General features: G+C 37.3%; 3 protein-coding genes across 11 annotated transcripts in view; 1 reads left to right on the top strand and 2 right to left on the bottom strand.

Annotated features, from left to right (window-relative positions):
• The window catches only part of LOC132142712 (protein FAM13A-like), a 47,760-nt gene extending 47,182 nt beyond the window's left edge, over positions 1-578 (top strand). For all 9 annotated transcript variants that reach the window (XM_059552795.1, XM_059552788.1, XM_059552787.1 and 6 more), the window contains one exon: positions 144-578. In XM_059552795.1, the coding sequence (XP_059408778.1) occupies positions 144-267 (124 nt within the window). In that variant the 3' untranslated portion in view covers positions 268-578. The remainder of the gene's footprint in view (positions 1-143) is intronic.
• LOC132142722 (BTB/POZ domain-containing protein 3-like) overlaps positions 1-7,755 on the bottom strand; it is a 285,051-nt gene extending 277,296 nt beyond the window's left edge. The window contains exon 1 of the mRNA XM_059552813.1: positions 7,750-7,755. The gene's annotated coding sequence lies outside the window, so the exon portion shown is untranslated. The remainder of the gene's footprint in view (positions 1-7,749) is intronic.
• Positions 2,232-22,701, bottom strand: part of LOC132141704 (probable E3 ubiquitin-protein ligase HERC3) — a 28,888-nt gene continuing 8,418 nt past the window's right edge. Inside the window, exons 25-48 of the mRNA XM_059551368.1 lie at positions 21,220-21,447; positions 19,947-20,106; positions 17,939-18,015; positions 17,619-17,840; positions 17,386-17,477; positions 16,982-17,112; positions 16,452-16,606; positions 15,520-15,596; positions 14,922-15,046; positions 14,139-14,198; positions 12,554-12,665; positions 11,388-11,577; positions 11,152-11,315; positions 10,868-10,981; positions 10,630-10,653; positions 10,455-10,544; positions 9,881-10,051; positions 9,618-9,761; positions 9,031-9,197; positions 7,502-7,565; positions 5,974-6,056; positions 4,788-4,971; positions 4,602-4,704; positions 2,232-3,295 (exon numbers count right to left, since the gene is read on the bottom strand). Coding sequence (XP_059407351.1) covers positions 3,087-3,295; positions 4,602-4,704; positions 4,788-4,971; positions 5,974-6,056; positions 7,502-7,565; positions 9,031-9,197; positions 9,618-9,761; positions 9,881-10,051; positions 10,455-10,544; positions 10,630-10,653; positions 10,868-10,981; positions 11,152-11,315; positions 11,388-11,577; positions 12,554-12,665; positions 14,139-14,198; positions 14,922-15,046; positions 15,520-15,596; positions 16,452-16,606; positions 16,982-17,112; positions 17,386-17,477; positions 17,619-17,840; positions 17,939-18,015; positions 19,947-20,106; positions 21,220-21,447 — 3,146 coding nt within the window. The 3' untranslated portion in view covers positions 2,232-3,086. The remainder of the gene's footprint in view (positions 3,296-4,601; positions 4,705-4,787; positions 4,972-5,973; positions 6,057-7,501; positions 7,566-9,030; positions 9,198-9,617; positions 9,762-9,880; positions 10,052-10,454; positions 10,545-10,629; positions 10,654-10,867; positions 10,982-11,151; positions 11,316-11,387; positions 11,578-12,553; positions 12,666-14,138; positions 14,199-14,921; positions 15,047-15,519; positions 15,597-16,451; positions 16,607-16,981; positions 17,113-17,385; positions 17,478-17,618; positions 17,841-17,938; positions 18,016-19,946; positions 20,107-21,219; positions 21,448-22,701) is intronic.

The following is a 22,701-nucleotide window of genomic DNA, read 5'->3' as shown; positions in this document are numbered from 1 at the left end:
TAACGAAAACCTCCACAGTATGAATTTTAAAAGGTGTACATGCTTGTTTTTAGAAGTGTACATTTTCATAAGCTTGAATCTGTCTCTACAAAGAGAGAAACTAAATCTCATTACTAAATGCTCTACTTCTGCTGTTCCCATAGAAACGTGCAAAAGGAAGATCGCTCACCTTTGGCTGGAGAATACAATGAATACAAGCACAATAAAGCCAAGATAAGGCTGTTGGAAGTGCTCATCAGTAAAAGAGACTCCTCTAAATTTATTTAGTGCTCATATGGGATTTACTTAACTGGCCAAACAAGGACCAGCCACTGCTATCCAAAGCAATTTAGTGTGTAAAAAGACATGTACCTCTTTGACTCATTACAGGCACATTTGGCTTTGAAGGATGCCAAGACATGCCTGGTTCACCTTTAGCAGATTTACAGTGCTGTTTGTTCCACTGTACAGCAAAAAAGGACTTGTGTTCTGCTTTGGACTGCTTTTTTTTTTTGCATCTGCTATGAGACTGTATTTCAGAAAACAATCGGATTACTTGTGAATCTCTGATCTTAATTCCCATTGAAGTCCAGAAGAATGTTTCGTTTCAAATTTTAGAATTTTTTTCTATATTAATATTGCTGTAATATAGAAACAACTGTTTTCACAATGAGACATAAGCTTTGAAGAACATTGAAATGATGCGTCTTAAATTGTCTGTGTATAGAGAATGAGGAGAGTTCATCATTATAGGAATTTTTCATATTTGATGAATTGAAGAATGTAACCAATTTGTGGAAGGCAGGCTCTCTGTATATTAGTTTTCATTATTTACTGGTGCCATAATTTTCTTTTTTGAACATAAATGCTTCTGAGAAATGCCCCCCCGACACACCACTAAGACCATTGACTAAGCTAGAATTTACTTCAGTTATGTTCTTTATGAAAGAAAAAACGTACAAATGAACGACCATAAGAAATCTGCCATTCTGTAATGTAGAAACGCACAAACAAAGGTACTTTAATCCTGCTTTCATTGTTCGTTGTACTCTATTGTCTAATGGCTCATCAAATGAAACTCGCTGTTTAATGGTGATGTGGGTGGATTGAATCCCGTTAAAACCATCTCTATTGTTAGCAAGCAATAGAAAACAAAACTGTGGGGCCTCACTGAGCGTTTATGCCTCGTGAATTCAGATAGAAACAGTGAGTACATCACCCTATCTCTTATTCTCCAGATTGGAAAATTGTAGTGTGACCTTTTGTTTTTGTTGAACGTGACAAGACTGATGGATAAAGATGAATACTGTGTGTACATTTTAGTACATGATTGTATTTGTATTTGTATATATGATATAAAACCAAACTATTTTTTCTGAATATACTGGTGTTGGGTTTTTTTTTCGACGCCATTTAGTGCAAGAAATTGCCATGAGGTTTGATAATACTAAATCCGAGGTGAAATAAGTTTATTGTTCTGGAAAAAAAATAGATAAAACGATATATTCAATTTGAAAGCTATAAAAGTAAATATACTTTACTAAAATAACAATGCATCGGTAGCCACCAAGAAGCCCTTGTTTGCATACATTGACAGAAAGGAATAAGGTGGATAAAAACCCTTCTTTATATGACCTTCCATCAAGTACAAACAAATACATCTCATGGAGCTAGAACAACTCGCTGTGGTCCCTGACGGTCCTGTATAGTGCACCATATCAGAAAACCACAAAGGTAAGTCATTCTGAACCCAACATTAATGCTCCACTCATTAAGAAAATGAGAGTAGAAAACAATCTCTTTTATAGCATATGACCTTCCTGTGAAACAACAGGAGGGATTAAATTGAAAGCGGCAATGGATTGACCGGAAGAAGAAGATGGCTGATAGAATTTTCACATTTGTTGGATTAAAACATAATTCAAATTCCATAACTAGTACACGTACATCAATCAGTAGTTATTGCTGGATTTGTACCTCAATTAAATCTCAACTGATGTAACTTTAAAAGAAATATCAGATTTTTTCCCCATAGTCCATTAAAATATTTTTAAAAAGCAGCTTCAGCGTTCAACCTGGGCATGGCATGCTCATGCATGCCTATCATTAATAAGAGACATTTTTATGCTAATGGCTTGCTACTGTACATTAAAGGAAAACCAGTGGAATGGATTCAGGAAACGTGAAAATGCATAACATCTGATCTAAGCACAAACCGAACTGGAAAGCTCAGAAACAAAAGAGATTATTCATCAAGTTAAATCCCTTTAATGTATTGCAGAGGTATTGCAATCCTGTTGCTGGAGGGCCACTGTCCTGTAGAGTTTAACCCTAACCCTAGTTGAATGAAAACCTGAATCAAGGTAATCAAGGTCTTCAGGATTACTAGAATCTTCCAGGCAGGTAAGTTGGGACAAGTTGGAGCTAAACAATGCAGGACATTAGCCCTCCAGAACCAGGATTGGACATCCCAAATGTATTGGGCCTGAAACTGTCTGTCCGGTATAATGTGCTGATGGGGCTGTGTTACTTCTACTGTCTTGATCCCGGACGAGCCCCCGATTTGTAGGGTTGCAATGGCTCTTTCTGAATGGGATTAAACACCCAGCTATGAAGACCTAAATTAGTTGGTTCAGGTGTGTTTAATTAGGGCTGGAGCTAAACTCTGCTAGACAGTGGCCCTCCAGGAATAGGTTTGGACATGCCTAACAAAATAATGTGGTCTAGACAAGAGCAAACGGTGGGTTTTAAAATCTGATTCAAAAACAATAACATTTACAAAATCTATAAAGAAAGTCAAATGAAAAAATGTTTTGCCAACTCAATCCTAATCTTATTATTTATTTTTGTCATTTAAAAAATATAGGTTTTTGTAATTAAAAAGGAAGCAAAGAAACAAAAAACAAAACTGTGCACATCTCAAGATTCAACCAAATAAGCAAATCAGAGTCCGTCTGTAAAAATAAGAAAATAACACATTTACTCATATGAGATTCAGGATGTGCTCGTCTGTGGTAAAATAAACACGAGAGCAGCATTCGTTTCCATTTCTCCACAGGTTTAAAGTGCAGTGTCAGCATAGAGAAAGCCACCTCTGCAGATCCTGCTCAGACCAGACTGAAGCCCTCGTACTGCTCCACGGCTTGCGTGAGCCGGTGCCGCAGGGTCTCTTTGGTCTGGTAGCAGGGCATGTCCAAAATGTTATAGCAGGTGTGGGCCACAGGAAGGTAGTGCTCTTCCGCAGCAGTGGACTGGATGACGATGCGTAGACTGGCCATGCCGTGGATGGGGATGCGGTCACTGCCAGTCAAAAATACTGTGGGAAGACAAAAACACTTTTTTGGTCTGTGTTGTAAAGGTACAGTTGCATTGATGCAAAGAATGTCCAACAGTGTACTCGCACAGAATATCAGTGTTGCCAAGTCTGAACTGGGCTACTTTTACACTGCTGCCGCAGGTGAAAGCGATTCCACCCCCTGGAACGTGATTTTGACAGAGGGAATCCCCGACAGATGGGAAAAACGCAAAAAAAGCTGTGATTGTGACTGAGTTTTGTATTGCAGTTGAGCTAGTTTTGTTTCGCAGACCTGGCAACCCTGCAGTACATCAAAGCAAGCAGCATTCTGTGAAAAACTTGGTGTTGGTGCAAAATCTGCACTGGGGAATGTGTCTCCCTTATGAGAAATTCACGGTTTTCTTTTAAAATGACTGGATTTTTGCCATCAGCAATGGTGAATGTGACCACACATTAAGTTATGTATTTATCAGTTTACCTTAATGATCAACAAATACAAATACCTCAACAAATACATTTTTTCTTCATATGGTGACAAAACCAAGGTTATTGTTAACTGAAACAAAAACTATTAACATAAAATTACATATTTTATATAAATATATAAAAAAATAAAAATAGAAATGTTAACTGAAAATACATTTAAGTTGAAGCACTTAAATGACTGGAAATTAATAAACAATTTTTTTATAAAAATAAAATGAGCTAAAACTAAAAATAAATTAAATCTAAACAGATATATTTAAATAACAGTACAAATGACAAAAGCACATGAAATTGCTAAAAAAAAGAAAGAGACTAGAATTAAAATTCTGAATATCAATAAAAAACAAACAGCATATAAATAATGTTAAAATAACACTGGCCAAAAACTTACTGACCAATAAATTAGGCTCCAGGGTCCCAAGCCGCATAGTCCAGAGCAACAGCTGATGCTAATGAATCAAAATCTATTTTGACAGCCAACACCAAATGAGCAATCTTGTTTAGAGGAGCCATAGTACACTCTTCTGCACGTCTGCTACTAATGGAATCAATGCAGACCTTCAGCTAAGTTGTTTTATGGTTGTTTGCAAATTTTAAGTAGTGTTTGGATATTTTCATACTCCCCTCTGGAGTTTATAGAGAATGACAGACCAGAGGTGCACAATATATAGTGCTGGTGTACATTTCGATTTCATTCAACACAATAAATACATAAATTGTTTTGCTTCTTTGTTTTGTTTCACTTCTGGTTTGAGCAGGTCTTTGCTCTAGCTTTATATTCAGACAGTTTTATATAACATATTCAATAGTACCAACCATTACACTGTTGTCTCTCACTTACATAAAAACTGTTTCTTTTTCTCCAAGGGAAATTCATGAAACACCTCCCAAAACATCTTAACTGTTGGGTGGGATGCAGAGAACTCGCCCTTGTAGGATGCATTCTGAAAAAAGAGATTCAAAGCCATGAAAAACACAAGGAAGAGTCTAAATAAAATTGATAAGCACCACTGTAAACGTGCCCCACCGTCTCCATCTCCTCCCAGTTGTAGTTGCTGTTGCCCACCACCATGGCCATGAGCTCAGAGGGCTGGAAGAGAGAGAGAATCTCCCCACCACAGACCTTCAGGAAACCGCTGGAGAAGGCCAAATACTGCTCCTGCACAGAATCGCTGAACACATACTGCAGATACGCATGAACAAACTCCTTCCTGAGAGACAAACACACACAAAAAACTTAAAATTAATATATATATATCAAAACTACATTTGAACATATTACTGATATTGTGGACCTAAAATAGGCTTTTATTATTCCTTTCTCTAGATTTTGTTGTGATGTAAGAAACAGGCCATGTCCTTTACCATTCTTGGAGTATCTGGTTATGACATTGTGTGAGTTGCCCAGAAGAGTTTACTTATTAGTTCTTATTATATTATCAATGATTGTACTGTTCTGTACATGCGACTGAAAGGGAATGTTGAACTGTAAGCTAGTCATCAGTTTGTAAAATCTCCCTGAAGGATCAATAAAGCACATCAGATGAATGTAATCCAGTGCACATATTCACATGCACTCGCACACCAGACCGAGTGAATTAAGACTGATAATCTGAGCTGGGCTAAATACCTGTAATCTCTTCAGGAGGTCATATATCAGTGTCAGGTCTGCTGTGTGTGTGTGTGTGTGGGAACGAGTCTTGATCTGAGCTCAAGACGACTGGCCTTCCGCCTAATCTTACTGTCAGACAGCAGGACACACACACACACACACACACACACACACACACACACACACACACACACACACACACACACGTTCCTGACAAATACTTTTGCCATTTTTTAAAACTATTTTCCTTTTCATACAATCTCGACTTAATGTTTTTCCTGTAATATAACTGTGAACACAGCAACAATTCTTAACACATAACAAATGTGTGTGCATCTATACGTTTTTCCTTTTTTTTTTTTTTTGATTTATGTTCCGGATTGTTTGGATTTGTGTGCGGTCCCATCTGTTCCTGCAGCTTCTAAAACCTTGCAATTTTGTTCCCTCTGACACACACACACACACACACACACACACACACACACACACACACACACACTCACACAGACACTGAAATATGGAGCACGGACAGGAACAACATGACCTCTTGTAGACCTTTATTTAAAGAGACACACACCACAGACTCTGTGAACAATCACACCTGTTCGTCTTGTCCACGGCGATGGTCTTCCCGCCTTGTACCAGCTCTTTAACTTCTGTGATCCCATAATACTCTCTCGTAATCTGTGGACACAGTTGTTACATTTTGTCACTGAGCATGTTGCCTTGATCAATACAAGTGACCCTTTATCCTAGTATGTTGACGAAACATCAGTGAAAATGCTCATGTTCATAGGGGGAAGAAAAAAAATCTAAATTTTTTACACTTTTCACATAGTTTCAAACCTGTATGAATTTCTTTCTTCAGTTAAAAGCAAAATATGATATTTGGAAGGACGTATTTAACCAAACATCTGCTGGTAGCTATTGACTTCCATAGTATGGAGAAAAAAAATGCTATGAAAGTCAATGGCTACCAGCAACTCTTTGGGTAACAACATCTTTCCAAATATCTTAATTTGTGCTCAGCGGAAGAAAGAAATTCATAGAGTTTTAGAACATAATTAAATGTTCATTTTCATTCTTTAAATGAAGCAACACTGTGAATATCGCAGTAATATTAGAGTACTATTTTAAACAGTTAAGTTTCACTAAAACAGTGTTCACTCATCTCTTTGACTTATATGAGAGTATGAGAGTTTTAAGATGGATATATTTTAATAGGTTCTTCATTAAAACTTAAAATTAGCGATACACTTAGAAAGTGTCGTATTAGTATTTTTACGTTATTATATTATTCATTCATATTTTTGCATTTGCTTTTATTTTTATATGATCAATTTTCACTTCAATTTAAGTTTAAACTTGAGTCATTCTGTTTTGGTCAAAATGAGTTTATTAAGCTTTAATTTATTTTTATTTCAATTCATTTTAGTACTTCAACATAAAGTTATTTCAGTTATTTATCAAGGCAAAATGTCGAATTTTCATTCATTTCTATACTTTTTTTTAAGTTTAACTTGTATATTTAATATCTGTAATTTTATTAATTCATTTTTTATTCTTCAATTACCAAAAACAATTTTCACAGTTTTAGTCAACAATAAAACACTGGTTTCGATCAGTTCTAGTTCATATGATGAAATAAAATAAAATTACTAAATATAACATATTTGATTAAATGTACATGTTGCCCTGTTATATTGTTAAATAAATATTTATTTAGTGAAAAAGTAAAAATAACAACTTCATTAGCTAGTTCACAGCTAATATTGTTAAAAGCTTGGAAAATACTGATATATAAATGTTTTTTTGTTTTTTTTTTAAATTGCCCTTCTCTAATTCTACATCATATACCAAAAAACATCTGCTGAATGTCGTTCCATCATCGAACAGGAAACACTGACGGGACACACGCTCTTCATTTGATGTCAAAGTGCACACATCAAATAACCTTCTTGGCAGCATGTGCATGATATCAAGGATAAGTTCAGTTGAATTTATTTACTAAAGCACTGTCTTGGGAATTTCTTCATAATATGATTAATAGTGATTAGTGATATCCTTCTAATCGGACAAATGTGGCCGAACTAGAGGGGTCATATTTACTTTAGTGTCCAGAAACTTACTGCAAAGTTCAGACAGAAGGTCTCCTCCACATCGCCCTCATACTCCAACAGCTGCTGAAGACTCCTGTAGACAGGTGAACACATATGATGACAAACATTTAGTGAAAATTTGAAGTTTTTCTGGAGTCATCGACAGGCATTTAATAGTCTCTCCCTCTCAAGAGCTCACCAGCTGCAGGATGTAAAAGCAAACCCTGGCTTACCCAAGCAGGACAGGGAACACATATTATCTCCTACTTTTAACAAATGACAGTTTTCTGCCTATGACTCTATAAACCGCATATAAATCGTGATGTTTGCAGGGATTTTTACATAAGCTACCAGTCAAAGTCAGAAGCCGGATTAAAATGAGGTCTCAAAACAAGAACCAGGACATATTTATAGCTAGCTGCATGAATATATTCAGTTTACATTTAAAAGAAGGGAAAGGAAACGTAAATGCCCTGTTGTGTACTGAGGTCAGTATGCAAGAGGTTTGTTTCTGCCAAAAAAAAAAATACATTAAAAAAAGTATGTTACAGACATTCCATGAGGACCCTAAAGAATCATACCAATTTATGGAAAACGGCCATCCAATGTCCCCTTTAAAGTTAAATAAAGTAGAAGCTGGGTATCCCTTTAAATGTGATGTTGCTGTAAATCTTTGTAATGGTTCCTGAGCTGCTGATTAGATTAAATCCATCCCAAGAATGAATCCAACAATGTGTCAAACACATCGAACTGAGAGGAAACCAATTAGACTTTGATCCTTTTAAACGCATTAGCAGCACATGATCAAATCATCCACTATGTGCAATATTTGCTGATGGGCTGGTCTTAAAGTTATAATTGCTAGGTCAAGGTCTGCTGAAGGCTGCTTTCATAAGATGATATGACTCAAAAACTATGTGGGGAACAGCCTTGAAGCCGCAAACCCGAAAGCACGATTACAGACTTGAACCGGCCATCAGCTCTGGGATGGCTTCTGCAAACAATTAGTGGTCTGATGGTGACTCACAAACTCGAGCGGTTCAAAAAGATTTTTGGGTGGCTTTTAATTACCGTTATATAAAAAACAACCTGTTTATGTAACGCGGTGGCAAAGGACATCAAGCGTAGGGCGAAGAATTAGACAAAACAGTTCCTCTTCACTGGTCTGTGCAGTACATTTAGGACTTTGATTTCTCAGTAAAGCCTCGGGGGTCACAGGAAGTCCATTGATTTGGTCTAATGAGAGCTGTGATACAGTGGTCTGTGGGAGGCCGAGCTGATTTGATCAGCGAGCGATGGCTTTTGATGGAAAAACAACAACATGTAGCTTGTAAGTGCTAAGTGGTACAAGTTCAGATAAAGATAGGGCTAAATGCTTCGAACAAGCTGGATCCAGCACCTCTGGATTTGGATCCCATGCCTATTTTAAACTCCCATCTCATATGGAGATCTACAGCACATTCAAAGATTTTTTTTTTTTTGGTGAATTACGACTTAAATTTGGGTCTGCTTTTATGTCTTTTGAACAACACTCTTGGATGAACGATCCAAAGTCATACCTTCCCTCTGTAGGCGAAAGCTCTTTCAGGTCATCCAGTGTAGGCGAAACGTTCAGAAGCTTCTTGTAGAGCACCAAGGGAAAGTGTAAGTCCACCACAGTGGAGTTATAGATGGCCAAGCCACAAATTATTCCAATCAAGTGGAACCAATTGTGCTCCACAAAACACTGCAATGTAAACAAACAGGCATGAGTTACACATAAAAACACTGCTGAGTACAGATATCACCAAGATTCCTTTATCTAACAGCCCTCTCTCCATTACGACACTTTGATTATCCAGGAATGTTTGTCCGTAATTAAGACCTCTGCATCTGTGAACGTAAATTAAACTCATTAAATCACATGTAGTCCACAGCTGATGTGTTCTGCAAGTCATCATGCAATATAGAAATCCAAGCAGGATCATCATATTTTCATGAAAACAGCAGAGCTGGTTCAGATCTTTTAAAATCACCAGGCTGATAAGATTATCTGTTGATGTTCTCATTCATCTGGCACTATAGAGTGCTACAGGCATGACATAACCCGGGCACAGGTTAGCATTTTAGCGTTTCTGGTATATCCTAGCATTATGGCTGAACTCACTTTGTCAGAGAACCACAGCAGATTGGACTCTGAATATTGGGTGAACATGCCATAGATCGGATCCATCAGCTCTTTCAGCAGGAGCAGGAAGAACTCCTTAGTGACTCCCCCAGCATCCACAGCTTCCTCTCCATCAAAGATCACCTGCAATGATCAATAAAATGGTATGTTAGTCAAACTTATGCCTAAGTAGGTGGTCTTGGCCAAAAGATGCTACAATATGGACCAGAAAACAGTCTGGCATTGGGATGATAAAGACAAACCTTAAGTGGCTTCTTCAAGTCTACGTCACTGTAGACTGTGAGTTCCCGGAGAGCATCGCTGACTAAGAGGTTCCTTCGTACGTGAAGCACCATGAAAGGGTTTCTTGCCAGCAAAGGTTCCATAGTCAACAGCATGAAGACGTTGTGCAAGTTAGCGCCGCTTACTGCCATCTGAACAGTAATCAAGCAGGCAAAACTAGTCAAAGAGAATATTTCATAACAGGCAGAGCAATTTCACTGTATCCACTCTGAAACCAACAGCAAATTGTGATTTTGCAATGGACTATTGCAACCATGACTAATGCAATGTGTACTTCTTAACTTCCTATTACTATGAAGTAATGATGCTGAAAATTCAGCTTTATAATCACAGGAATACATTACATTTTAAAATATATTCAGATTGAAAACAGTTGTTATAAAAGTATTTCACAATTGTACTGTTTTTACTGTAGATTTGATCAAATAAATGCAGCCTTGGTGAGGAGAAGACACTTATTTCAGAAAAACAGAACGGTTAACAACTCAGTACAAGAACACACCTAAAGTGAGTGTTAACATGTTGATGTTTTACCTGCATTTGCAGCTCAGCATCTGTTTGCAGCACGGATGTCTTGGCTTGCGCGTTCAATATGAACGGATAGGCACATAACGTGACAGAACCCTGGGAAATAAGATTCAGATTATCAAGATGAGACCATCACAACTGTCTACAAACAAACTGATACAGAGTTATTCGATCAACATACCTGCACTGGAGGGCATCGCATTTTCTGCAGCAAGACAAAACAAGGATGTGTTAAAATCTGGGGAATTTTTTTTTCAGCTTTAGATAATCAAGATTTGAGGGCTTTTTTTTGAGTAACTATGACATTTTGTATGCAAAATGGGGTCTCGCTCATGTTCACATTAACATATAGCTTTTGCAGTTCATCTGCAAAAGGAAAAGTGTCATGGAAATGTATGCATGTGCAGCGATTTACGCACAATATCAGCTTTGCGTAGAAACCATTTGAGGTAGTCTTCTTGGATGTCCACCAGCCTGGAGATATCAGGGATGTAGAAGTGGTTGTATTCCACACGTTGGGCTTTCAGATTGACCTGCACCAAAATATTTGGATCAACACTTAGTTTATCATTTAATGACACAAACTAAATTACACAAGCTTGCCTGCACAAACGGATGAAAAACAGCAATTCAGCTCTGATGCAATCGAATAGCTTATTAATTAGTCAATCATTCACTATTGTTGTGTGGATGTTCGCCGTGCCTTGTGAAGTTTCTCCAGCAGTCGCAGGGCAGCACTGGTGTAGCTCTCCAGAAACACAGGCATCAGGAGCGCCTTCCCACCAGTCAACAGAAACACTACAATGCTTTTGTACATTTCCACGAGTCTGGAGAAAACCTCGCAATCCATCAGAGACCACCAGTTATCTGAGAAATAAGAATGAAGATGAATTTCAAAAGCTCCTTTGATCTTTAACTTTGATCAACTTTGTAACTAACCGAGGACTTTGCTGGGGTTGGCGTCCAGTCTGAGGATGGCCATGGCTAGAGGGATGGTGAGAGAGATGTAGTTTTTGGAGTCGTGGAGAGCGGGACATTCAGACAGGATCAGGTAGATCCGCATGGCTTCCACGTCAGGAGGAGAGCAGGGCAGCTGGGGGATCAGGAGACTCTCAAAGCTCTTGGTGGCCTAGAAGAACACATTTATGAGCTGTTTGTTATTAAAAATACATTTACACAGACTGAGAACAGTAAGGTCAGAGAGATTTTTTTTTCCTGAGGACAGTATTGAGTATGGAGTAGGAGTATAACATCACTAGGAGGAAGATCATTGAAATCAGGATCAAAATCAGAACAAATATATTTTAGACAGTGTTTGCTTTCAAATATATGATACCATAAATGATCTAATTTATTTTAAAAAATTATAAAAATTTACAAAAAATTTTACACACACACTCAGAATTGTATAACTTTTTTTGCCTTTGAGAGTATTTATTTTATAATGCAAGTATTGCTGGGGAAACTAATAAATTCAGATTTTTTTTTTTAAGAAACTAATGCTTTTATTCTGCAAGAATGCATTGAATTGATCAAAAGTGACAGTAAAGACATTTACAATGTTACAAAAGAATATATATTTCAAATAAATGCCGTTTTTTTAAACTTTCTATTCAAAGAATAAAAGAAAAGTACAACAATATTAAGCAGTTTTCAACAATAACAATAAATAGCATCAGTTCTGCATGTTAGAATGATTTCTGAAGGATCATGTTACACTGAAATAATGATGCTGAAAATTCAGCTTTGCATCAGAGGAATAATTTTTTATATATATTCAAATAGAGAACAGTTTCTTTCCATTTTAATAATATTTCACAATTTTTCCTGTTTTTACAGTATTTCTGCTCAAATAAATGCAGAGAGATTTCTTAAAAATAAAACATAAAAACAAATAATATTACTGATTGCAAACTAGTGTATAGTCAGTGGCTGTGATTGAAAACTATAGCAACTTTCACCCAGTTAACACACAAACAAGGCTTAGTTTGAATGTTTCAGAAACCTGATAAAGTCTGCAGCACAGTAACTGCCTTCCAAGTATGCAGTGCTTTAAAGACCTAAATAAATGATGAGATGAAGCCAACATATCTAAGTGCACACACCTGCTCCAAAAGTCTTGCGAAGGCCGGTTTCATCAGCATCTCAAAAAGCAGCCTAACAGCATTGAAATCGATGCCTGGGACTTTGGGGTTGGTTTTGAAATGCCCGTCATCACTGCGAAATAAGCAAGTGGAAGTTAGTCTCCAAATAGCTTGAAATAAGCTGTAAAGCTATACGTATTATGAAATCTGATAATGTACTAATTTAATTTAGTAATTTAAGATTAGAAAATGGTTTGCATGTCTGGATTAGTTAAAACTACTTGGAAATATATAACAGTGAGATTTAGTATCTCCAAGCAAGTGTTGGGTCATGACCTGGGAACTAGTTAAGTAACCAATGAACAAATAGTTGGATCTGAGGTGAGGTGATTTAAGGTCTTTGTTCTCCATTGCTCTTTATCTGTGTCTGTCGCTCAGAAAGGATGAAAGCAGGATCACACACTGGGTGTATATACAGAACTGCGGGTGTTTAAGCCTAATGCTGATCCCTGCATTACGCACACACATGAGCAAATGAACCAGAGCCAGAGTATTTTAAGGATGTCAGGGTAAGATGGCTGATCTATAATAAATGACCTGTCACACACCAAGATGGGTTATTAATACGAGTCCAGTTTCAATGAGATGGCAAGATGTGTTTAGCCTTTACATTCAATCCAATCTGATTCAAACCATTTCGATGCCATTTGATTCTATCGATTAGACTCCTTCAGCTAAATCCAATTACATTTGATTCTGAGGTTAAGATTTGATTCTGACTTGAATCAGTTTAATAGAATCTGGTCAATCTGAATTTGATTTGATTGATCGGATTCATTTTTAACTCATTTCTAATGTATTAAATTAGATTCAACAGGAAATGTCTGGTCTGAATCATTATAATTCAGTTTAGTTGGATTGGAGCAATCAGATTCATTTCAAATCAATTCAACTGCCTTTGACTGTTCATTTTTTTTATTTAAATTGGAGTCATCTGAAAAAGTCAATCATCAAAAATTTGACCAATTTGATTTTATAAAAATAAAGCTGCACAGTCAGAAGAGCACATTTCTGACCTACAGAAACCTCTACTCTTCAAATGATCTGGAGTTTAATGTGTGCTATAGAGTCCAAGGCAGCACGTGTTGCTCCAAATGCCCGCCAACCCAGAGTTAGGAGGACATGAGTTTTAATCACAATCACAAAACAGCATTTTAAAAAAAAATGAAGATTTGATCTCACAACTCATAATACCCCGTCTGAATGCCAGCAGCACCAGTTGTTCCTTATGTAACCAGATAATCTCTTGAAATGTTTTCGGCTGCAGTGCAGATTATGAACATCGAGGTCTGCATCAGGCAGAATGAGGTAGAATGATTCTCTCGTCAGAAAAAGATACCTCAAGTCCCATTTGCTCTGAAGGAGGCACTGTTATTTTACAGAAAGAGTTGTAACCAGGAGCTCTGCTGGAGTCTACAAAGAATTTTCCTACTGACGTTAAGCAGAAGTCACTTATGGAAAAAATGCTCTGCTATCCATGGCATCACCCTGTGTGCATGCGCTTACTGACAAGGGAATCCAAGACAAGAACATCTTAACTGCTCACCTTTGGTCTAAAAAGCTGGCATTCCAACATGCAGTTGAGGAAAACAGGAGTATGATGTCACTAGATGGGGAGGAGCCAAGAGATTTGAAATCAGCACCAAAATCATAACAAATCTGTTTTATACAGTGTGTGGTTTAACAGATTTGATAACACAACTGACCTCATTTAATTAAAAAAATTAAATAGCAAAATAATTTTCTCTCTTTTTTTGCTATTTAATAACTTCACCTCTTTGCAGGATGCATTAAACTGATAAAACGTGACATTTATAGTGTTACAAAAAAATACTATGTACAGAGGTTTTACTTTCTATTCATCAACGAATCATGGAAAAATGTATCATGGTTTCCACATAAATATTAAGACGCACAACTGTTTTCATCATGGATTATAACAAGAAATGTTTATTCAGCAGCACATCAGCATATTATAATGATTTCTGAAGGATCATGTGACACTGAAGACTGAGTAATGATGCTGGAAATTCCGCTTTGTATAACAGGATTAAATTACATTTTATATTTTTTAAAATATATTTTCAAATAGTAAATAGTTTCTTTAATTTGTAATAATATTTCACAATAATACTTCAATAATACTTACATTTTTTACTGTATTTTTCATTAAATAAATGCATCCTTGGTGGGCAAAAACCCACAAAGTATGTTAAATACTTTGCAATGCAGCTCATTTTATCTTTGAAATAATAAAACGTTGCCAAGTGGAAGATTTCGGCATGGCCTCTGTCGTAACTACTCAAACCGGATAAAGTCACACACTCACTTGGTGATGCTAGAATCGCTGTTGTCATGGAGCTTCATCCTCCAGCTGTCCAGACTCTCAGAATTAATCACAGCGATGCTTTTGGTGGTATTCATAATGCGAAAATCCTCTGGACAAGATGAACCCTGTTCTCAAACACACAACCAAACACATAGATACATAATATTACGACCACAAATAACTCCAAATGTAAACACGACAACACTGTTTTTACATTAACCGGTCAAATTTCTAATTGTCATACGCTGAAACTAAAGGAGAGATCAAATAAAACAAATCACATCAGTGAGGAGGGCAACGTCAGCAGTTTCTGTCACATAAGTCCATTACATTGATGTATCTGCGCCACCATGTGGATAAGAGCAGGTACTGAACTCCTAGTTAACTTTTTTTATTTTCAAATGTAAAACTGCATAAATGTAAATATCAAAATCACACAGAAGCTAGTAGTATAGCAAGCACTGACTATACTTTATAATTTGTGAAAAGGTACTGAAGAATGCACTTATTTGGTAAATATTCCTGTAAAGAAAACATATCGAAACAATCAGTACAGCATCAGCTCTAATGACACTCCAGTGAAAATCAGCATGTTTACCTCCTTTGTAGTCGACAACAACAGGAAACTGTGATCGCCTCCACTGTGAATTTTACCAATGGTGTAGCACTCGGCTTCTGTGGACAAAGAACAAACAAAGTGGTTAAGTTTTTTGTACAGTAGTCATTTAATAACAAGGCATATGAAAAATGATTGTTAGTCATCAGTGTGTTTTCAACAAGTTCAAAATATTCCCTAAAAGAAGCAAGAAAACTAGAATGGATATCAGGCCCATCTCTGCACAATGCATACCTACTTTATGATAAAACACAGTTCAATCATTTCAGCAATATCAGCATGCAGGTCAGACGACCTTATGAAATGAATTTATAAAAATACTAAATCACAAATTATTGCTATTTTTACACAAACCAAACTGCGCAGTCAACCTTCTGAGGGGGTCATCAAAACAAAACTACACACACACACACACACACACACACATCAAAGCCTTTGAAAGATTCAGCCATCAGATGGATCACAAACCAAACTACAAATCCTCTTCGATGCTGTCTATTTATATCTGCCCATTCTTGCATGGACACACGGTCTCTATAACAATCGCTATCACTCCAGTTAGAGGACTTATTATTCAGTCCCTCAAAATAGCAGACCCTCTATATCTGCTTCAGATGGAAAGCTATTAAAGCATGATACAGCAAAACAAAACACTCATCTCAACTATGGTGAAATTATATGGAGCTTTTTCATCCATTATAGCAATGTCCTAAAATACACACAAATGTGCTCCATTATGAACCATCCTTTAAGATTCAAACCGAGTTAGAAGAATAATGAAACTTTAATGAACATGCACTCGTCAGGTCAGACCAATTGCAATTAACATTTGGCTTGTTAGTATTTATTTTGATTATTTATGTAATAATCCATTCACAATATACGACAATGGCCTGGTGTTCATGTGAACATACTTGTGTGTGTATCTCCAATGCACAGCGGCTGGATGTTTCTGACAGGAAGTGGGCTCTTAGCATTTCCTCTGAGGCCTGTACCCAGCTGGCCCTGGGTGTTGGAGCCGAAAGCGTAAACCAGACCAGTGAAGGGTACGAATGCCAGGGTGTGGTGCCTGTGACATACACACCGTCAAATACTTATCTTATGAAGACTTATCTTAACTTACTAAACTTAAGTTCTTAGTATTATATAGTATCTTAACTTACTTAAATTAATGACACTTTTGATCAATTGAATGCATCCTTAGTAAATAAAATTAATATTGCATTAATCATTTTTTTTTTTTTTTAAACTGTATAAATACACAATATTTACTCGCAAAAAAACAACAACAGAAGAATATGTGCATTATCCATACAGTGTTAGTATATTTAGAAAATGACACAAATTTAAGCACTTAAGACAAACACTAAAGGAAATCAGCACATTCACCAATCTAAAACAGATGGAGACAGAAATGTGCATCCTGTCTAGTATATTTACTTACCGTCCACAAGCGATCTGAGACACCTCAGTGCCCATGAGCTCCATGACTCTGCGTGGAAGAGGCTCGTTTCTGGTGGAATCGTGGCCCAGCTGTCCTCTTGAACCATTTCCAAATGTGAACAGACCCCCTTCCTAAAGCAAACACAGCACAAACAGCGATGCTTCAATGCTAGGACAGCTAGAACATCCATATTTAAGCTAGTGCAGTTCAACAAAAATTCTTATCAAAACATTTTCACACAGTAACTAAAAAGAGAATAACGATTAAACTAATGGATGTTAAAATAACTGCAGCAATTAGACTCAAATTTTTGCATTTGGATATGGAAAATATTGCTTAAGGGCAACACTGTCATGCGTTAAAAAAGAATTAGCATGTTTTTCGGCACACTGTATGATCAATACCTTTGTCAAGGCAGCGGTGTGCTCCTCTCCACAGCTGATGTACACCACCTTCTGTGAGCGCAGGAACTTGATGTGACAGGGAACAGCCCGATCTATGAGATCACAAACAAAAATGATGTCACTCCTTTAATCCTATTCAGTTTGGACTGACAGACAAATCCAATTCAATTCAATTCAAACCAGCAACCTTTGGGTCACCTGATTTTGAACCTCTAGGTCAGTGTGTGTTTCACCTTGCTCGTCATTGAGGCCCAGCTGCCCGGCGCTGTTCTTCCCCCAGCCGAATACGGCTCCAGAGAGTGACAGGGCGAAGCTGTGGTCTCCTCCAGCGCTGATCAGAGCCAGAGGGATCCCGCTCAGAGATTTGAGCGGTTGAGGAGACAGAGTGCTCGGCTCTCCCTTCCCTAAACCCAGCTGACCGCTGGAGTTCTCTCCCCATACAAACAACTGACCATCTGAGACGAGGTGGACAGCGGGAAACCTCATTTACTGGCACAGCAGAAGTACAACAGAAAACAAAACTATTGATATGTCAGTGGAAGTCTGCTCTTACCTTTGGAAAGTGCTATGCAGTGTTGGTTGCCACACATTACTTGTGAGATTCGATGCTCGCACAATTTTTTAATCAACCTAAAGAAATATGTAAACTTATTTAAGAAAGAAAGTTCTGGACTACATCTATCAAATGTACCTATACATACAAAATACATAAATATATACATATACATAAATGATAACAAGGTCCACAAGGAATTAGATTTTTAAATTGTATTTATTTAGTTAGTTAGTTATGATGCAGAAACTGCAATGACTGACTAACGGAGAGTTGCGGTTTCTGCACCGACTGTGAGGGGAAATCTGCAAATTTAGTGGAATGGATTTAACACTTCGTTTCATTAATAAATAATTTCTCAATTCAATAAAGTTCAAGTGAAAAAAAAAACAATAACATCTAAATGGAAACAATTATTGTTGTACAAATTTTTGTACATTATAAAATAATAATATGTATTTTATATAATAATCAAAGTTATGTATTTTCAGAGAGTTCAGAGAATCCACTGCAGAAGGTATTACATAAATAAATATTTATGTACTTGCTGCATAACCACTTATTAATTTTTAATAGTATCTGCAATGATTGTGGGGGGAAACCTGCAATTTTGTTTGAACTTTTTTTTTTAATGCATTTATTAATTACTGGATGCATGGATGATTAATGGATGAAATAATTAAGGGGAAAAAAAACTCTAAATGTTTTTTTTCTTTCATGAAAACACAAACACGCACATTCACAATTATTTATTTATTTAAAAAAAAAAAAAAAACTAGAAATAAAAGTACTATAGAACATTTTGTATAATAATAAAAATAGTTTAAGAGTACAAAATATGTACACCACTTTCTCAGTCCTGTTGATTTCACGTTGTCATAAATATAAAACAAAATCACAAATAAATAGGAAAGTCATTTAGTATTATGTAAAAGGTCAAAGGTCCAAGCCGGTGAAAGCATTGTTGTAATTTAATGTTGTACAAGGTTACATATGGTAACTACTACATGTTAAATGGCCCTGAGGGTACTGCACAATTATTGGTAGCTGAAAGCATTATCAAAGTATCCAAAATATTCAATAACAAAATTCTTGGTTTACTGACAGACCAAGAATCTCACAGTCAAATGCCAGTGGCCTTTATCACGTCACCACCTTGAAACCACATAAATAACCCTCAATCATTAACTCGCTCTGGCCACATTGTGCATGTGAAATTATTCAAATATCTGAGATGACAAGTGATGTTCACATGTTAATGAAGGACAGCATGTCAGGAAATGTTGTTTCATCTGTTGTGTGTTATTCAGCAGTACTAGAGCCAACATTTAATCCACAACAGAACAGAAGAGCTTTCAGTACTAGCACATTATAACTATCATTAAGTTCAGATCTCTTGTGTTCGGGGGGACCCTGCGATGTGAATGGCAGCATGCAGGGAGCCCCGTCACGAGCTCAAGAGGCAATTAAATCTTATTAGATTCCCCTATCAAGAGCAGACATTACAATGAAAAGGAAGCAGCATCTTAAAAAGCATTCATACCACAAAAATAAAAACGAATAAATGTAATAACAGGAAGCAATGCATCACATGCTTGAAACAGACCGGAAGAGAAGACAATGCTGAGTAAAGTCGTAGTTTTTGCTATTTTTGGACCAAAATGTATTTTCGATGCTTCAACAAATTCTAACTGACCCTCTGATGTCACATGGACTACTTTGATGATGTTTTTCTTACCTTTCTGGACATGGACAGTAGACCGTACACACAGCTTCAATGGACGGACTGAGAGCTCTCGGACTAAATCTAAAATTTCTCAAACTGTGTTCAGAAGATGAACGCAGGTCTCAAAGGTTTGGAACGACGTGAGGGTGAGTCATTAATGACATAATTTTAATATTTGGGTGAACTAACCCTTTAACTTTTTTATCAGCCTGCTCTCATTTATGAGTTTATAAAATGTTATTTATCATAACTTTTGCATAACAAAGTGCTGTAAAGTTTTACCTGGGCACACGGACCACCTCTTCAGCTGCACCCAGACCGAGCTGCCCTCCTTCTCCAGCCCCCCAGGCAAACACCTGCCCCTGCTCGTTCACCGCCAGAGAGTGAGCTTGCCCACACGACACACCGGCGATCTTCTGAGCATCCAGAGCTCCGACCAGCTCTATGAGAGACACACACAAACAGCCACTAGATTCAAATCACTCACCGGCCTTGATGCTTGAACAGACATCATTCACATCCCATTTACAGATTTACTGCAGACACTGCTAGATTTGCTTTGTGCAGTAAAAGGTTTGTGGCAGCTATACTGTTTTTGGAAAGATTACAATATTAGAAATCCCTGTTACAAAGATTTATATTTCAAATACACGCTCTCCTTTTGTAATCTCTATCCGTTTACAGAAACATGAAAAAAAGGTTTCAACAAAAATATGGTGAAGATGGGCAGTGGCTAACAAGTAAAACAAGATGTAGACACCTAAGTGACAAAGCAAAGTTGTGTGGCATCAAAACAATGTCACATGCGATCTTTCATTATCTCACCAAGCTGTCAACAATACAGCACTGGCTTAAAGGAAACCAAAAAAAAAAAGTGTGGTAAGACGAAACTGAATGCCATCTTAACCAAAACAGCAGCGGAAGAAACTTTCATTCTCTAGAAAGAAAATGTAGGGCATTCCAAACTGATGCAAAAACACACTCTTCTCACATGAGCTTTTCTCTATGATCTGCAATAATGATTGGTTTCTTTAATCAGTATCCGGTGTCTGCACTGGACACACAAGGACTTTGAATGCATTCGACCAATCAGCAATACTTGTTGTTGTTGTTTCTAATGTATGATCTAGTTTCTTTAATTCTTTTACACATTGGTCGTACCAGCTCACATAACAGGGTTTCTATCATACCAAGGTTGCTGCTATCTTTTTAGCCCAGACAGATGAGAGTATGTCTGAAGCTTGGAATTGTTTTCTTATAAACCCGACTGGTGAGTCCCCATGCATGCTGGATAAAACAAGATCTGCTGTCATCACTGATTGTTAATGCAGTTTAATACCAGCATGATCAAACAAGCAATGTTTTTATAGGACTAAATCCAGGGCATATGATTAGTTTGCTGCCTCATTTCTGAGAAAAATGCCAATTTGATTTTAGGTGTGCCAATATAGTGTGCATGGTATCTAATATTTAACATCAGCAACAAAAACCTAATGTCTGAATCTATTTGTTGGAGCAACGTTGGTGGTTTTAGAGAGATATAAGCGTCAGTTACCTGGCCTCCATCCTCCCTTGTCATGGCCCAGCTGACCAAAGCTGTTGGAGCCAGAGGCGTAAACGCTCCCATCATGCAACAGGAAGAGCGAGTGTTGGCTGCCGCACGCAACTTCTTTAAGACCCCTCCCGTCAAACATGCAACAGCTCCTCGGCTCAAAGACAGACGCCTCCGAGTCACTGATGCCCAGCTGACCCGAGGCACTGCTTCCCCAGCACAGCATCATGATTCACACATAAAGAGGGAGACAGATGGAAGGATCCAGAATAAGGGAGAACTCCTAGGTGGTACCGCCTTGCCGTCTCCGCCTGTAAGTGACGGATCTGGAACAGAGCGAAAAGTCTGGCATAAGACGCTGGAAAGCAAATAGGTGAGAAATCAGTGGAAGGGAAAGGAAGAGGTCACACCCCATTCCTCTTTCCATATTGGGCAGCGTGTGTGGAAATGACAGCTAGTGTGAACAGCCGGGCCCTTGAGACAAGAATGCAGATCATAAACCACCTGGTGTGGCTAAAACCACAGATTTACTAATCCATGTCTAACTCCTCCAAAACTGAATCATCACAAATCATTCCATTCACTCTGTAAAATATGTACTGATAAAAGTGGCCGTTTCTGTCTAGGCAGAGGACAGTTCTGTGTACTCAGTTATCATACTAGGGCTGGCTAAAATATAAAATACCCACATTTTTGTAAGCAATATATAACCATGCAACACCACGAATATACAAATGATTTTAATGTACTTGCCGCATTGCGAAATTTGTTTGTATGTTTAAATTTAAATTATGGTAAAGGTACAGTACGTTCTGAACATTAGAATCAACTTTTGGAGCATTACAAATGGGTTATAAATGTAAACGAGTAAGAAACGTGTTCTAAATGTAATTTAAGGATAATCATAGGCGTCCTGAACATTTTGACAATTCTGAATGTAGGACTAAGTTTAAAAAAGGGGTAAATTCTAAAGATTAGAATAAAAATTTGGACCAAGAGACCTGTTATTTTTTTTAAGAGAAATACTATATGCATTCCGAGCGTTTGACTTTTTGCATTTACTGTTGCATTCTTAAGATTTTTAAAATTTTAATGGATAAATTATGAAATGTATAAATGAGTAACGTTACTGCAGAACGTTCGAATAACGTACATTTTCTGAGTGTTCCGAAAATTCGAATTTAATGTCTGGAGAATCATAGGCGTGTTCTGAACGTTGGAATCAAATTTTTGAGCACCATCCGCGAACAAATTCAAAACATTTGCATCAGAAATATGATTAAATTGTTGGAGAGATGAGTGCGTTCCGTACATTCAACTTTTTGCGTGTAACTGACACGTTCTGAAAGTTCGACAGTCAAACCGATTTTATGGACGTCATGGGCACTTTGGGAACCTTCTATTAGAAAAATACCTATGATGGCTAGAAATGCTGTCTAGATTTAAAAACACAGCAGAAGTCTTCCATATGTGGATGCAATCTGA

The sequence above is a fragment of the Carassius carassius genome, chromosome 6 (assembly GCF_963082965.1).
Source record: "Carassius carassius chromosome 6, fCarCar2.1, whole genome shotgun sequence".
Classification (NCBI taxonomy): Eukaryota; Metazoa; Chordata; class Actinopteri; order Cypriniformes; family Cyprinidae; genus Carassius; species Carassius carassius.
This window is presented reverse-complemented; position numbering and strand designations above follow the sequence as displayed.